The 17,233-nt window shown below is 49.7% G+C and overlaps 1 protein-coding gene across 2 annotated transcripts in view; it reads left to right on the top strand.

The window, feature by feature from the left end:
* The window catches only part of znf609a (zinc finger protein 609a), a 109,748-nt gene that overhangs the window by 31,740 nt on the left and 60,775 nt on the right, over positions 1–17,233 (top strand). For both annotated transcript variants that reach the window (XM_035394980.1, XM_035394981.1), the window contains exon 2: positions 12,225–13,103. In XM_035394980.1, coding sequence (XP_035250871.1) covers positions 12,354–13,103 — 750 coding nt within the window. In that variant the 5' untranslated portion in view covers positions 12,225–12,353. The remainder of the gene's footprint in view (positions 1–12,224; positions 13,104–17,233) is intronic.

Below are 17,233 nucleotides of genomic sequence, written 5' to 3'. Positions count from 1 at the left end.
CATTTAGGAAAGCTATTCATTCTGCTGCAAAATCCAAATAAATGTTGGACAACTGAGCTCACCCTTCAATTATGCAGGTTGTGGGCATTTATTCTAAGCTGAATCGATGAATTTAAATCCAGCGGTTGCACTAGCCCATGGTATGCTGTGTCTTTGGAACGCAGTACATTCCAAAATGTGCATTTTCCATAAATTCATTTGCATTCTAATAAAATAACTGTATAACTTTCGGCCATATGCAAACTCACAATAATACAATAAATGTATGTTGTTCATAATTTCATTATGACGCTTGTGACAGAAGTATAATGAAATAGCAGGAATGAAAAAAAGCTGCAAATAATATTTTGCCATTCTGATCAAAAAGGAATTTTTGCCACACAGGCTAATATGCCTCCCAATAATAGCAATCAGCTGTATTTAGGCTATAGCAGCTGTCATTCATAATTCCATTTTGACAGATTTAACACGAATGGGAACTGAAAAACAGTGTAAGTGCAAGCATTTAGCTATTATCTCCAAGTTACCAACTGTTTGTGTTATGGCCCAATACTAGCGTTAGGTGCAATAATAAGAGCCATGCAGTTGCAATAATAAGAGTAGCTAGCTAGACCATGACATTTTGTTTTCAAAGTTTTATTCAAATTAATTGCTTTCTCTTTTAATCTTGCAGTGCTACCAATGGCTGTGTAAATATTATGATCAATAAACAACACAAATGTCAGACTTCAAGGAGGATTTGCTGAATGAAACCACAGGAATTGTGGAATGTTGTGGTTCAAGTCAGGGTCATCACCTGTTATAACCTTTTTAAAAAGTCCCGCTTTGCTTGCGCACCATGGATTGATTGCTGTCCTGTCCTGCATTTTTTCGCTACTATGAGGCGCCTCAGCTCATGCCGTTGGCTCAGTAGTCAGGAAGATGGTTATGAAAAGCAGCATTGATGAGATTCAGTCTCCACTTCAGCGGGTCACCAATTTGATTTCGAAATTTAGTGCCATTAAATTAGATGAGGTTGAAGTACAGGACATCCTTCGACCAATAAGGAAACTTTCTTTTTCTCTCTCTCTCTTTGAGAAGATGGCCGTGATGAGGCAGATTGGCTAAAGCGATTGTTTGTTTTTGTCAGCGTTTGGGACCAGTTGTTAAACGGGTCAATTTGACTGAGTCTGATATGAACTGGCAGTTTTGGTTCACAACCAAAGGGTGAACGTAAGTTCACTTTATTGCCCAAATGGTCTTATCAGCAGCCTTATGAATCGGTTTCCAGAAGGTAATGGAGTGGGTATTGTCTCCCATGTAGCAGTTTTGAATGTGAAAAAAGGAAACCCGAGGTGAAGTAAGGAAAAATAATATGGTGCTCAATTTTAAGAATTTTTGCTAATGTGACAATATAGAGCCAGGCTTATGGGCTCATATTATAATAAGCCAGTCATCTTTTGTAAAAGTCCCAGGCACTGGGCCTGTAATATTTCTGTGAAGCCTGCCGGCACTTTGTGCAGATGTCCACCACTGAGGGAAGAGCTTGAGCCTCTCGTCATGAATTCATAGAATACCTCTTGGAGCTGTTATGCTATTATTAGTTTGTTTGCTCAAGTTCTGTTTTTGTGTTGGTGTGAACGGGTTGGTTATTTTTCATGTCTGAAACCTCCACCAGGGTGGGCTTTTTCTACTAGCGCCATCCAGGGCCATCTTAATCACTAAACATGGCCGATTCTGCATTTACTATTAGCGTACACGTTTCTGGCCTTGTGTGCTCATTGGTCTCCAGATTTACAGCCTTTCAGAGGCTGTTATTGAGCTTTTGGTTAGCATTACAGCCTTGTCTTGTGACAGTTACACATTACCGAGATTCCCATGACTTGCAAATTATTGCCACTGCCAGAACCATTATGTTTTGCTCTTGAAATTCCTTGCATTCCTTCTGATTCTGGGGGAAAACGTAATTGAGCATTTGTCATCTTGTTGAAGTGCTGCTTTCACTGTTTTCATTTCTAAACAAAATGTAGCCTATGTTTTTGTATTCAATCCAGGGAGAAATGCTTTCTCTGATATTTTCTATAATACATGAGCCTAGTTATTCTGTGGCAAAGCTGTGATTCAGCTATTCTGTCTGTGTTGGCTTTTCACTGATATGGAAGGCTCTCTCACATAGTCCTCTCTCTGAAGATGCCTGACTTCCACTGACTACATAATGTACTGAGTGCAGCTGACTGCGGAAAATATTCTTGCAATGTTATCCCGCTGTTGGGTTATGGGGAAAATGTTCAATTTCTTCAGCGCCCTGTGTGGCATTTATGACATGCAAGGATTTCATATTTTATTACAATCCAATCTCATGCCTTGCATATCTCAGTGTGAAGTGTTTTCTTTCGGGTCAACATGGCGGAGAGGCAGCAACGTGAGAGGGCTTTAGCCCATAGACTAAGCAGTGGATTTCACATCCTCTCTTTCTCTCTGCCATGCACATCTGAGGTAATGAATTGCATACGTCTCGAACACTTTAGATCTGCAATAATTAGTCGTATCTGGGCTGTGATAAGTGATGTTTGCATAGAGACTCCTCCGCCGCTCTTTGAGCATTGATCGATGAAAGGCTAGCGGCTAGCGGTAATACCCAGTGTGTCGTGTTACAGCCTCCTCTCCGAAACGCATCCTTCATGTGTGAAATCTGGGAGAGCCTGTGCAGCGCGTGGTTTCAGGGGGAGACGTTTCGGGACGTCTCCTGGGTTCGGCTCGCGCTCCAGAGCGGGGGCGCGGCCGGACCCGTTAATGGAGCCGCTCTTCACACGCCGGGAAAATCAATCTGGCAACTTGTCAGGACCTGGAGGCGCTGCCTCTCTGTCCACCGGTGCCGTGCGAGAGCTGCCTCCCTATAAATTGCCTGGAAATGGTCTGTGACATGAAGGGCGCAGACATTTTCTCTCTGATTCCATTAGCCCCAAGGCTGCGGTTCAGCCTGCCAGATCGCCCCCCCCCCGCCCCCCCCCCCTCCGGAGCGATCACAGCAGAGCGCAGTCCTCCGCTTCCCCAATCATCCCCGTGTAATTTATATGTATGTGTGTCGCGCGCTCAGATGAAAGTGATAGCGAATGCTTTATTTATGCCTTTTCTTCCCCGGTTATCAGCCGGCGTGGGGTTAGCGTCAGAGCCGTCTGTGCGGAGGCCCGGGGCGCCGGATTGGGGACGGAGGTGACTCATCGCGGCCGATCGCAGGCCAGGGGGCCGCAGCAGCACCAGACGCCGCTCGCCTCCCTTCTTAAATTTCTGTGTCCAGAAAAATCTCAGTGCAGGACATGGAGATTACGCGCAGAGTCCACTCAAAGCGCACCGTTGCATGCCATGTGAAAATTGAAGTGGCCCGCCCCCGCCCCCCACCCCCACGCAGTCCCGCGCCAGCTCACCCACTCTGACATTTGCTGAGATGGGACCTGGCTGACCTGCCGAATCTCCGCTGGCTTCACCTGGAGCTCCCTGTGCATTTCTATTTCAGTCGCCGGCTCAAGCACACAATCCAATTACCTGTTGTGGGGGTGGGGGGGTTAGGTAGATCTCTGCAGACCGCTGTCTTACCTGCAGAGGCAGATAAACGGCTCCTGTGCACTGCATCTGCACGTGTATCTAAAGCACGAGGTAAAAGGTTACCATGTTGACCATGTTTGATTAGTACTCAAGTCCACGGTGCCAAATGTTCTCTGAACTGTAGTCCTCTGTTATCAAGGCAGCTGTTGGAATTCAGTTTTTTGTTTTTTCCTCTTTATTGTAGATTATTTTGTTGCTGAAAATGGCATTTTGGTTTGTGCAGGCTTGTGCAGGATATTTGTCCATAGCTGCTGTTAAACCCCCCCTCCCCTCCCTCCCCTCCCCTGCCCTGCACCGCGTGGAATTACTGAAATGGAAAATTGCCATTGAAATTCTCCTCACACTCTGAGGGAAAGGGTATGCTGCTCTCTCCTGCAGAAAAGATCGATTCCAATAAGAGTGAGGGTGGCAAGAGGGACAAAGAAAACAAGTGCGGTTTGTTGAGGGTTGTTAATGTGTTCGATGATTAGATAGGGCCCTGCTTGTAAGTCTGTTGCCATCCATGTATGATTATCCCACGGTTCCTTGCACCTCCGACAGTGCGCTGGAGCATTTGGGCGGCGGAGTGGCTGGTGAGCCGGAGTGAATGTGATCTGGGTGCGCGGCCCCCGGGGTCTGCAGCACTAACACAGAGAGCCTGCAGCGATCACATGGGGGAGCGCTGATGGAGTCCTTTGCAGCTGATCCACCAAGGACACGCAGAGAGAGGGGGGCTGTTGTGCTTTCGGCAGGGGGGGGTCAAGAGGCCGCGCACGGGGGCGTTGAAGGGGACTTGCTGCGCATTCCTCAGTAAGGACAGTACAGGTCAAGCGGCTGTAGCATTGCGTACTCTCCCCTCAGAGGCCAGGGGTGACTCAGACCCCACAGCTGTTCCCCCGGCCGAATGGGACAGCTGCAGTTCCCCGGCCCCCTCAGGAGCGGGCGGGGGAGGGAGGGCGGGGGCGGGGGCGGGGGTGGGGGTATCAGATAGCCGCTCTCGGGTGCTAATGCGGCCGCTGGAGGAGGCCGTGATCCTAGCGGGCTGACGGAGAAGCCTGTTAGCGACGGGCCCCGGCGCGCGGAGCCCCTGCGGCCGTCTGGGAGTCGCACGCCGCCCTTAATGAGAGCCGAATAACGCAGGCGGCCCTCCATTAGGCCGGCGGGGCCGCGAGAGCGAGGGCCACCGCGTCGATGGCGCAGCGACCGACGTGAGCGTCGCAGAGGGCCGCGGTGGCCCGGCGTCAGCAATCAGTCAGTGTATCACAGAGCGCGCTCAATAAATCCCCCCCTGTCATCCGAGAGCCCGTATCTGCCCGGCCAGATCTGCGGATACCGCGCGCTAAAACAAGATTAAAAGAGAACTGCAGCCCGTCTGGAGACGGAGAGAGTGCCGCTTTCATCTGATAGCACTCTTTATCTGAGCAGGGGAGCTGTTCCCCTCCCAAAGGCTCTTCAGAGGACGACAGTCCTGGCGCGCAGCGGAGGCAGGACTTTCTCAGACAGCAGGGGCTTTGAAAAAAGAAGAAATTCTTTATTAGAGATCCTCAATTACTCGTCAGTCAAAGGAATTAAAAAGGAGAGGCAGAAGCTCTCCAAGCAGGTCAGAGGATTTGCGGAGGCTCTGTTGTGTAATCACATTGTTTTTTTTAAATTATTTAATTATTTTTTTATTTTCCGGTTGTTGTTTTCCTTATTGAAACGCAAAGAAGAATGGTCTGAATTCAGGCCCCTTTGAATGGGTATTGATCTGATCTCAGAGGCTGCCATCAGACGTTGCTTCTGTGCTCCCCCCCCTCCCCTGGTGGGGTCCTTATCACTAGGAGACAACTGCTGCAGATGCAAGTGTTGATTGTTTGCGGGTGGGAGGAGGGGTTTGCGGTGGTGGGTTTGGGGGGGGGGGTACAGGCAGCGACCCTGTCCCCACCGCAGCCCAGCCCAGCCCAGCCAGGCCGCTGCAGCACACCCACAGCTCACTGGCATGTGAAAGAGAATTGCAAATGAGTTTATGGAGGTTATTTACAGCCTGTGAAAGAGCAGCGGTAGCAGCAGGCTGAAACACACCCTTCTGCCTGCCTGTGTTTTATGGCCGGCCCTATCGAAGGGGCCACCTGTTCCGCGGTCTGCGGAGGGGAGGGTGGGTCCTGCACCGGGCCCCGGAGCAGGCCCGCGCGTTCACACCGCTCGAAACCAGGGAATTTCACCATCGCTGCAGAGCAAACCGCATCAAGAGAGGAGGTTAGATCTCACCATCTACCCCCTGACTGTGGCTCTGTGTCTGTGCATCTAACATGCACCATACGTTAGGGTACATCAAGATCTTTGATGAAATGAAGGCTGCCGGCAGGGTAATATTTTCCATGAAGGTGCGGTGCCTGAATAGGAATGATCCAGCTGAATGGGATACATTTAAAACGGAAGCGTTTGATGTGGCAGGATCACTGGGTGCATGTGTGTGCCATATGCTTGTAAACGCTCTGAAGTGTAGCCTAATTAATGTTCACACAAGCACACTTTAACATGGGGTACCAACATAGGGTTTCACACAATATGGCTGCTGTGGAAACAGGCGATGGTACCTGTAGTTGATTTAAAAATAAATAGGTAAATGAGTAGTAATAATGATCCAGGGCTTGATTGGTTCAGGTCTGCCACCCCCCGCTTGACAGGGCGCGGCCATACAAACGGAGAGCGGCCTTGTGTTTCTCCAGCCGTCAGAGATAATGACATCAGTGTTCCAAATGGAGAGAGAGCCAGTCATTCAGAACGGCAGCACCACACTGCCCGTCAATCAAGCTCTGGCTTTCAAAGCGTTTCCATGGCGACAGCAGGAAAGGGTTATGAAGTGGAAGAGGATTTTGGAGAAAAGCTGCAGGACCCAGCGGATTAGAGCGGAGTGGGTTTAAGTGTACGCCAGACTTCTATCAATAATTTAATGCGTGCTGACCCACGTCTTAAAAACACAGAACACTGGCACTGAAAGTGACCTAATGAATACAAATTCGCCAGGTTAAAGAGCTGATGAAAGTAGCTTGTAGTAAGCAACTTCAACGCTTTTGCTGTTTGTCTAAATAATTAAACGATTGAAAGTGGGCTGCGTGTTATCCACGCTCAGAACCACTTCTCAGCAAACCTGCCCTTTTCCATCCATGAGTAAAGATGCAATGAGTGAAATTCATTTTGATTTGAGAAAAATATTTTCTTTTTATTTCCTTGTTATGTCTGAAAAGAGACTTTGTCTCACGACTTGGTGTGGCTTGTCGTTGTTTTTCTTGGACTGATCTGCAGCGGGGTTTGTTCTCCAAGTCATGAATGAAGAGTGCTGAAATGTTGGAGTTGAATAATACGCTGTTGTAATCTTGTCACATGGTGCTAGAATTCTCAGACTATGGTTTGTTACTGTAATTAACTGTGGAATTACCCCGGGGTTACTGGAAAGCTGCTGCCTGGAATTAGTCTCCTCTTTGTCTGCTCGTCTGGATAGTTACCTCTGAAATAATCCACAGGGTTCATTCCGAGTACAGCATGTGAAGTTTTCTTATTGGGTTTTGTATTATCCTTGGCTCTGCCTCAGGGATATCCTCTCGGATTTGCTGTCTCTGAACTGGAGGGGCTCACATTTTTTATTTTTTATTTAAATGTGTTGGTGTATTTGTCTGAATCTAAAGGGTAACCCCAGCAGCGCTGCGTGTAAGTGCTTAAAAGACGCAATTACGCTATTTATACGCTCATTCGTTTTCTGTGAGAAATTGCGGGACCACGCTAGGGGCTGATATCCGCTAATGCCATGTATCACGGCGTGTAAAAAGAGCAGCGGTCTTATCTGAGTACCGTGTAAGCCCTCAGCACTCCGCTTTTCAGAGCGCCTGTTTTAAGTGTTCCTTAAAACGGCTCCTCTCCGTGTAGCACTGCCTCTCTTCAATAAAAAGAACATCATGTTGTGATCAGATTAGTATCGATGCGTTACAAGTCGTCCTATTGGCTGCAGGACGAGGCAGGACTGATAAGATGGAGGCCTGTGATTTGGTTGCCTAAAATAGACGACAGTTCCAGTGCGGCAGCATGTTAACTTTATACTGCATTATGAAGGGAAGCCCAAAGATTTAAATGGGGTGGATAAGGAGGAATGCAAAACCTGGAATCGCCACGTGCACTTGGAAATGAGTCATCCTTCTCAGCCTGCACAGCAGCAAAATAAACATTTTCAGGAAGTTTTATCGTTTATTCCACTGGCACTTTTCAGATTTGACTCAAAACGTAATTCATTTAATTGATTTCTGAACACAAAATCCAATAATCCATTTGTACATATCCGTTCGTATCAGTTTCAGTCATTGCTCAATGATTCCACCCTTGTCATGATAGGGAGCTGCAATCTGCACCAATAGACGAGTCAAATGTGCTCAAGACTCCCGCTTTATGAAGGTGGTGTAACTAGAAGGCTATTTGAGTTTAGTTGACACAGATGGACCGAGCAAAAAAGTAATGAACCTGTAACTACACAGTGTAACCAGGAATGCAGTGTTTAGCCCGCACATGGGCGATGTGCGGAGAGCCAAGCACAAATCTTTTTCCGTTTGCCTCGGCGGGGAACAGAATGTGGAGCGGCACCTCGCCAGATTCGTGCCATAAAACTGTCACGCAGAAATAAGCATATTGATGGCCGCGTTTAGTTTAAAACCCCTTGCAAGAGCAAACCTTCTTTTGAAAAGTTTACAATAGCATAGGCTAGTATGTAAATGCATAACGAACAGTTGCTAGAACTTATAAACATGCTAATATGCCAAAATTTTTCAGATGTTACTATTGAAACAGTATACTTTAATACCGCAGTGTTTTCAAAGATGGCATGACTGTGAAAATGGATTCCGCCCAACCCCAGCGCACGCTATAAATACTCTCCCAGTATTGCTAACGCTGTTGGCTGATCTTCCTCTTTCATTTTGGGGCAGGCTTTTCACTGCAGTGCAGGAGTGTGTCTTAATTCCTCACTTGTTACGCGCAGCCTGTTAGCATTGTTCATGGGCTGGTGTGTCAGGAGCTGGGCAGACGCTCAGAACGCTAACCTGCATGCTGTGCCTGGCTTCCTTAGTGGGGTTAACCTTTTACTACCCTTGGAAGGCATTTCTCCCTTCACGCATCTGGGGTGTTGAAACTCATTTACATTACATTACATTACAGGCATTTAGCAGACGCTCTTATCCAGAGCGATTTACACAACTTTTACATAGCATTTTTTACATTGTATCCCTTTACAGCTGGATATATACTGAAGCAATTTCGGTTTAGTACCTTGCTCAAGGGTACAACGGCAGTGTCCTACCCGGGAATCGAACCTGCGACCTTTCGGTTACAAGCTCAGTTCCGTACCCACTGTGCTACACTCCGTCCTCATTTGGACGACCTGACTTTGCACGTGTCCTTCCTCCTCAAACTGGACAGAGGCGGACGGCCTTGTGAACTTTATCATTGAATTGAATTGTATTTATATATTTTCTCCCCTGATGGTCTGGCTGTTATTAAAACTGGCTTTCTGCTCAAGTTCTGCTATATAGCATTTATCACATCATGCTTTTTTCCTGTCATTTTGTTACGCTTTGTTGTGTATTCTCTTTGGAACAGACTGTGTGAGTAACACTATATCCATTCCGGATACATAAACAGTCGTGTGTAAGTGCATTTTCCACCACAATTTGGTGAAGTGGGTATAACAATACTGCAACAGTAATGAGGATCCAGTCATTTTGAAATGTGTGCTTTGAGTTGTGTGACATGCTGCTGAAGGGGAATACCAGGGTAATTTGGGCTGCAGTGTGAGCTTCTTGCTCTGGCATTTAGCCTGGGGAGAGAGGGGATGTCGGCCTGCCTTGGGCACCTATGCAGGAATGGCTGACGTATTGGTGGATTGAAGTAACGACAGATGGGAGAAAAGAGCTTTTTTTTTCATGTGTTTTGCAGGCTTATGTAACGCGCTTGGAAATGATGATCTAAACTTCTTGTTTCGTTAGACAGTCGAAAAGTGGAAAATTATTTAGGGCCACGTAAGCACTGAATCACTCTCTGCAAAGCGCAAGAAAGAAAAAAACAACGGCTAGACCGATCACTCAAGTTTTTATTTCCTGGAAGTGCCGATAGGGCCCCCGTCCGTGTAACCCCTCGTTCCGCCGAGCGGTGGTTGATCATTTCGCGCCTGGCTTGGTGCGCTCGGTGCTGGGGTGCTGAGAGCGTGCGGTGAAATGTGTGCGGCTCCCCGCAGCGGGCAGCAGGCCTGAGACTGACCGTAGGACCGGAGCAGACCTGGAGTCCTCCACTGTGACCGTCTGGCTGCGTCACGGCCAGTAGAGCTCAGACTGAGCATGAGCCTCTCTTACTGAGCGGGGGGGACGAGCTGCACCGTGCTGCCCCTGGCAACAGTCTACCTGTACTGAACACTGCCCCTTATCGATCCGCCAGCTCTGCCTGGCCTGAGCACTACAACCACCCTCTACTGCGACGCTACTGAAGAGCAGAGCCACCTCGGGCCCCGGGGACACAGACAGGCACACTTCATCTTCACAAGGATGTGTTGGGGAGGCGTTTTAATCAGCGCCCTCAGCAGAGCCATTTAAATGATAAAAAGCAGCCGTGCAGAAATGCGAGCGCGCATGTGAGGCCTGGCAGATATCCTCCGCGGCCCTCCGAACAACAGCTTTCTTTTTTCTGTCGTAGTTGAGAGCAGACAAAAAGAAGCTGGCATTCACGTCTGCGCCAGACCAGGTTTAATTAGCATCCCTGATGAGTCAGTACAGGGAGGACAGGCCTGTGGGCAGGTTACAGTGGCTGCTCTTTTCTGGTGACAGGGAATCTGACCCCCAACAGCACTGGTCCCTCCCCTCTGTCCTCGCTGACAGTAGCCCGTATTGTTTTGGAGGGAAAAGGGTTACGCCAATGTATTCATATGATAAGTCCCCTGAAAGGAAGCCCTGTGAAAGAGAGCGCTTTCTCTCGCTCCCTCTGCACGAGTTGTTTTTGACCGAGTGGAAGGGAAGCCAGCACAGTCATGTCTGATCTCTCTCAATGGTGCCTTTGTGCAAACTGTCATAAAACAGCACTTCCTTTGTCTTTTTTTTGTCTTTGTCTCTTTGTGAATTTTGAAGAACATATAAACAGACCAGTGTGGATTTGGTACTTGTAGCGTGTTTGAGTTTTCAGTTTGAGAACTCTACGGGACCCAGATCCGTTCAAGGCGTTTTGGGGGGAAAAATTGAAATGTCACCATTTCCTCCTTTGTTTTGTCTGTTACGCTTGCTCTTGTCTCGGTTGTAATCAGTTGTGTGACAATCTGTTCCACAAATGAGTGGTCATCTTTTGAGAACAAAACTGAAAAAAAAGACCATGTATGGTATTTTTTTTGTTGTTGCCCACAATGGCTTTTTTTTCTTATACTACTGCCAGTAATGGATACAGACATCATCTAAATGGAACTTATGGACATGGAGTGAATGAATGTCCAGATCACAGATGAGCTGTAAGGGTGTTTCCTTGGCTTGGACGTCAGTGTATTGATGTATCGTAGTGTTGGCTCAGTACAGCTTTTCTGCTGTAGAGCTCGCTTCACCAAAAACCCCCCAAGCACGCCCAGTGGGCGAGGAGCGCGGCTATGACGATGTCAGAGGTCTTTCACTTCTCACACCCGGCTGGAGGTCAACCTTTAGGTCTTGGAGGAAATGGATTCCATTTGTGTTTTGATAAAAAGCCGTTGGATGTCCAGGAAATCTCTCCCCAGGATGACCTGGGCTGACCCTAAAGCATTTGAATCTCCATAGCTTTGTTTTCTGGATTGCCCACAGAATTCCTTACCAGATATTCTACTTCTTATTTATGTATTTTTGGGCAATGTAATAGGTAATGCTCAATTGCACTGCACCAGTTAACAAAATGGCCCAGGATTACAAGAGCTCCTCAGAAATTCATAGAAAAAAGTGAAGGAAAGCTTGTGTTTTCGTTTCATGTTAACATGGTTGTGTTGTGTCTCTCTGTGTGATGGTGAGAGGCTGCATGGACGTCGAGGCATTGTTTAATTTAGCTTTCCCTATGGAAATGCAGTTCTTACATAGTGAAAAACGTATGTGTGTAGGTATTTGCATTTGGCTCTAAATTATGTTAGCATTGTGGCAGATGACGGCTGTATAATGGAACCCTTCTGGGAAAATCTGTCATTCATTTTCTCCCGAGCCAGCGTGATTCCAGATGACATCATGGACATTTGAATTGCACTATTATCTGTTGTCCGGAAAACTGGGAGACTCAACAGTAAATCTCTGATTTGCCTTGGCCACCTCAGCTGCGTGATGCGAAACTGATAGGACTCTACTCCTATGTCAGTGCTTCCCCCCTCCCACTTGGCAGTTTTAGTGAAAAATGGGAATAGTTTTTCTTTCTGTGTACTCCCTGAAAAAACCTTGTTTTGTCTACAGCTGTAGCTGTTTTACTCCTAAACTGATCTAATCTGTCTGGTGAACCAGCCCATCTCCTGCTTTGATTCTCGGGCTTGAAGAGAGTTATGGGCTTGGGTGTCATGTTTGATGAATATTCTTTGGTGATTTTTTCATGTTTTAACGGTTCCCCGTTCCCCCCCCCCCCTCTTTTTTTCTCCCTCTTCTCTTTCCATCTATCTCTTTCTCCAGGGCAAAATGTGGGTAACTGGGAAGGGGATACCAAGACCCTGAGGCTGCTTGAACCCTTCTCCCACTGCCCCCAGTAGTCTGAGAAGGAGTCAGACCTTACTGTGGCAAGCCTGGGCCGCTGGCACTAAGATGTCCCTAAGTAGTGGCACTGCAGGCGGGAAAGGTGTGGACTCGAATGCGGTGGACACTTACGACAGCGGCGATGAGTGGGACATTGGTGTTGGCAATCTGATCATCGACCTCGACGCTGACCTAGAGAAGGACAAACTCGAGATGTCTGGCACCAAGGACGGCGGGGGCATGGCGGCCCCCCCCAGCGCTGTAGCGGCTCTGCCCGACAATATCAAATTCGTCAGTCCCGTACCCGCCCCTCAGGGCAAAGAAAGCAAATCCAAATCCAAGCGCAGTAAGAACTCTAAGGACAGTGGCAAGGCCTCGGCCGGAGACGCGGCCAAGAAGGAGGCGCAGGCGCGCGCCCAGGGGGAGGGCGCCGGGGCGGCGGGGGCCGGCACGGGGGCCACCGGCAACGCCGGCTCCGGGAAGGGCACCGAGAAGAGCGGGAAGGCCTCCCGCAACGTGCCCAGTAGCAAAAAGGACAAAGAGGGGGGTTCTGGGAAAAGCAAGAAGGAGAAAAACGAGGGCGTGGCAGCGGTGGCGGTGACCGCCGAGAAGGACACGGGGGCGCAGGCCCTGCCTTTGGGCTCCGCCCGCAGCACCCCTTTCGAGGGCACGCAAAGCACGGACCTGGCGGCCGCCGAGCAACTTGGGAATATTGCCCTCGAGCCTGCCGGCATGGTCCAGCCGCTGGCCATTAAGAGCGAGCCGGAGGAGCTGGACAGCAGCGAGTGCAGGGCCCTGAAGAAGGTCAAAAGCGAAAAGGTGAGTGTGGTCTGTGCTAATGGGAACGGGCCGCCCGGTGTGTTCTGCTTGCGTTTCTGGCTGTTTGGTTTACGGTCGCGCACTGGAGGGATGTCGAGCTGAAGGGTTTGTCTTGTTGAGAGAGTTCATTAAATGGCGGGAAACAGCCATTTCAGTTTTCTTGATAGCCTAGACCCATTAAGATTTAATGCAGCGCCATAGATTTATATTGCGCACACAACAGCCTGCGTTTTTGCTATGTTAGTGTCTGATGTGGAACAGAAGGTTGCTTTGGAGGCTTGTAAGCTGTCACTGGATTAATTGTCTCTCATTTATCACTCAAGCTTTCACTTTAGTGAATTCTCACCCGGTCTCCCCTGAAAGGCGAAGCCATTTTAAGGTTTTCCTGAGGGTAGAGCTAGCCTGTCGGGACATCGCGTGCCCTTTCACCCCAGACCTCATTTCACTGTACGCACTCAGGCATTGTGGGTCTCGCCTTGCCCCGTTCGGCACGCCCCCCGTGTTGCGATAGGTTCCCTGAGCTCTGAGAACCTTCCGTGAGATCCATTAGGGTTAGCGCTAATGACGGTGACCCCGTGACCCTCACCCCGCCCTGCCGACCCTTCTCCCAGAGTAAGCCGGCTTGTTTACCCGGCAGGACCGAGCGCAATCCTTCGCCGTTCGCGGCGCAGACTCCCTTCCCGGTAGCTCCAGAAACAATCAGACTAATTGCATCCCAGGTGCACCGTGAGGCGCACCGACTGTACCGCCATCTCCACATTCTGCGAGCAGCAGGAGCCACCAAGGCCATTTAAAAATAACCCAGAAAAGCTTGTGTTCCAAATGGGGTTCTCAAATGTGCATTCAGACATGTTTTGGCAAGAAGAGAGCAGTCCCTCGTTGACATTGGGGCGGGTAGGATTCTTCGCCGGTGTCGGATAACCGAAGATGTGACAGAATTTGAGTGCTGCTGCGTCTGATTGGGTTTCTCATGCGGGCGAGGGGAGGGGGGGAGGGGAGAGGTAGCGGGTAAAAACATGGCCACCCAGCAGAGAGGCTTGGTGGGTTATGTCTGTGAGGAATAAGTATTGTCCCTACCACAAGTAAGTTTCCCAGAGCTCTTTGTTTTGGCCTCCGCGCTCTTCCCGTGTGAAATGACACGCCGTGCCTTTTAAACGCCTGGAGCTGCTGATCGTGCGAAGCTCTCGCTCTTCGACATTCCGCACGCAAGTCCTTTCAGTCATTCACACTGTCACTCAGCAGACACCAGGGTGATTTACTTTCTGTAGAATCATGAATTATGATAAACACTATCTTAAACAAGATCTAAACTTGGGTGTAATCCAAACAGTGTTTTCTCCCCATGTTAAATTGGAGCCATGAGAACCAAGGAATTTATACTTCAGGTTAAAAACAAGCAGTGGATCCATTGCTGTATGAAAGAGAATCTAGAGCAAGTCAAAGAAATGATGTATGAAATGAATCACTAATAGAATTTGATGGAGTGAAGTAAAAGCAGGCTGTGGGTGCAATGTAAAGTATTTTTTGGAGGTGTGACTGCAGGCGATAACGAAGCAAGACAGGACTTGGGCCTCTATTAACCTCTTATCTCTCAGCGTCGCCTCCCCCTGCGCCTCGCTGTGCCTGTGCTTTGCAGCGCAGAACAAACGCGCCAAATCCAAGCAATTAAATCCAGCGCAAGCAGGGCAGAAGGCAGAGGGCAGTTATTAAATCCTCCGGAACCTTTCTGATAACCCCGTCATTTCACACTGGCCTCGCGCTTCTGGGGCAACATGGACGCCGGAGGAGGACCGCTCCTGCGACGGGCACCGCTGTTTTGGGTCGGGCTTGAGCCAGGCTGGGCCTCTGCAGATGAGACTGGAAGGGTCCTGGCTCTTCCAGGAAGGGTAACTCTGCACCCCCAGTCACAGCCAGTCATCACGCCCTGACTGTGGGCCGCAGGCTGGAACGCAGGGTGAAACTGTGCTGTGCCTTCAGTGAAAACGCACTGCGTGTTGGGAGGGGATGTACGTGTGTGGGGATTTATGTTACAAGCGCGGTGTGAAATGGTAAGCCCGGTCAATAGACCACTGATTAAGGCATCTGTTAAGACTGCCAGATTAGCATCGTTTTTGGTGTCATCGTATCTGTGATATACAGTGTAGTACTTCACTCCACAGCATTATTGTTTCAGTAATTAGTAACACACCCACACACGCACACACACACACACACACACACACACACACACGCACACACACACAGAACGGTATTAAATCCCTCCAGCGCTGCCACAGAGGCCTGGGAGCAGCCGTGAGCGGTGGCTAAACTGTTAGCCCAGCGCTGGTTCTGTCCTCACACAGAGCTGCTTTATTACTGCGTCTTTGTGTCCTCCAGGACAGTCTTTTCATGCTCTCTCCACACAATGGGGAGAGCAGAGAGGGGCGATGGAGGGGAGGCTTTTTCTGTGTCATCTTGTTCCGTTCTTAATCCCAGAGGCCCAGCAGCGGGCGGGGGAGGGGGCGGGGGGCGGTGGTTGAACTCGGAAAGCGCTCCCCCACCCCCCACCCTTCCACCCTGCTCTGAAAGTGGAGTGGGGGAGGGGGGAGGGGGTGGGGAAGGAGGCAGATTGACTGACTGTTTTGTCAGTGATGCTGGTTCAAGCTCTTTCTCCCGGAGGATCAGTCCATGGAATGCAGCTTTTTTTCCTTTTTCTTTTTTTTTTTTTCCTTTCTTTGGAGTTCACTCAGGAACCTGGGGAGAAAAAAAATAAAAAGTCAGCAGCAGTCCTGGAGCCTGGTGCTGGACTGCAGAAACTGCTCCGTCTGGCCAGGGACTGAAGCTGGAGAAGCGAGCCTTTAACCGTTCTGCCCGCGCCCTGTGGGTCCCAGCTGATTTGTGATAGGCCATTGTTCAGGCATTGTTCTGTGTGCCTCACGGCCCTCTCATATGCGCGCTACACTGGAAGGTGCCCGAATGAATTATGCATTCAGACCTGGGAGCGCGTGAACGTGCCTGTGTGAGGAGAACAGAGCGTGAGTGGGGGAGGGGAGGAAAGGTGTGGGAGCTCACCGGTGCCCGTGTGCTTGCTTTCCCCAAACACCTGGAACTAAAGCCACGAGCCGCCCCCTTTCAGCTCAGCCCGGCTCGGCTCGGCTCGGCTCGGCTCGGCCCGGCCCGGCCCGGCCCGGCCCGGCCCGGCCCGGCTCGGCCCGGCCCAGCCCAGCTCAGCTCAGCTCAGCCCAGCCCAGCCCAGCCCCGGAGCAGGTGCGGTCCGCGCGGCCCGAGAGCGGCCCAGCAGCCGTAAAAGCGCTCTCCGGCCGCCAAATATTTTTGATTCAGTCCATTGATTTTTTTTATTTAGTCTGCCCCTGAGGACCATGGAGCCGTGGTCTTGGGTAATAACCTCCGGGCGACGGCGCCGAGTCTGCTCTCCCTCCGCCAGCAGGCACGCTTCAGACGCCCCTGCGTCAGCTGACTGCTCGCAGGACCCGGCCGCGCGCGTCCTGCCCACGTTCTTCCCCAGCGACCCCCCAGCCCGTGGGCCGCTGACAGGGCGGCACTGGAAGCGGAGCGGCTGAGAGGCATTCGTCATAAAGCTTTTTACTTTTATGAACTTTGGTTGTTTGTGGAGGATGTGAGCAAATCCTATGGACAGAAGGAAAGAAATGTAGTTTTAAGGACAGACTGACTCACGGCGGCCATAAATTTGAGGCCCGCTCTCTGTCCAGACGGTATGTTTCATCCCGTCAACCTCAGACGGCTAGTTGGGGCCTTCTGTTTTTGTAGTTTTATCTTCCCCCGCCCGTTACAGCATAGACTTGTGGGAAATGTGGGCTCTGCTTGTTGCTGTAGATGCAGATGAATGCAGAGTGAGTGAGTCTCAGAGTGAATGGAGCTGCTTACAGCGCAGGCTTTTATGACCTAGAACACAGTCTGATGTGGTTTGCAGATGGTTGAAGCATAGCCCCCGGTGCTTTTTAAAAAATAGCTTTATTTCTGTCACGGAAACTTAAACGGACTCTTAGCACAGTGTATTTATTTATTTATTTGCTTAGTTATTTATGGACTGGCTGGCATTTTTTTTCATCGCTCACCAAGAAGCAGGACCCCCTGCTGCACTGAGGAGGGGAGCCTGAGGGAGGAGGCCT

Source organism: Anguilla anguilla, chromosome 16 (genome assembly GCF_013347855.1).
Source record: "Anguilla anguilla isolate fAngAng1 chromosome 16, fAngAng1.pri, whole genome shotgun sequence".
NCBI classification, from domain to species: domain Eukaryota; kingdom Metazoa; phylum Chordata; class Actinopteri; order Anguilliformes; family Anguillidae; genus Anguilla; species Anguilla anguilla.
The sequence above is the reverse complement of the archived record's forward strand: the minus strand, read 5'-3'. Positions and strand labels throughout refer to the sequence as shown.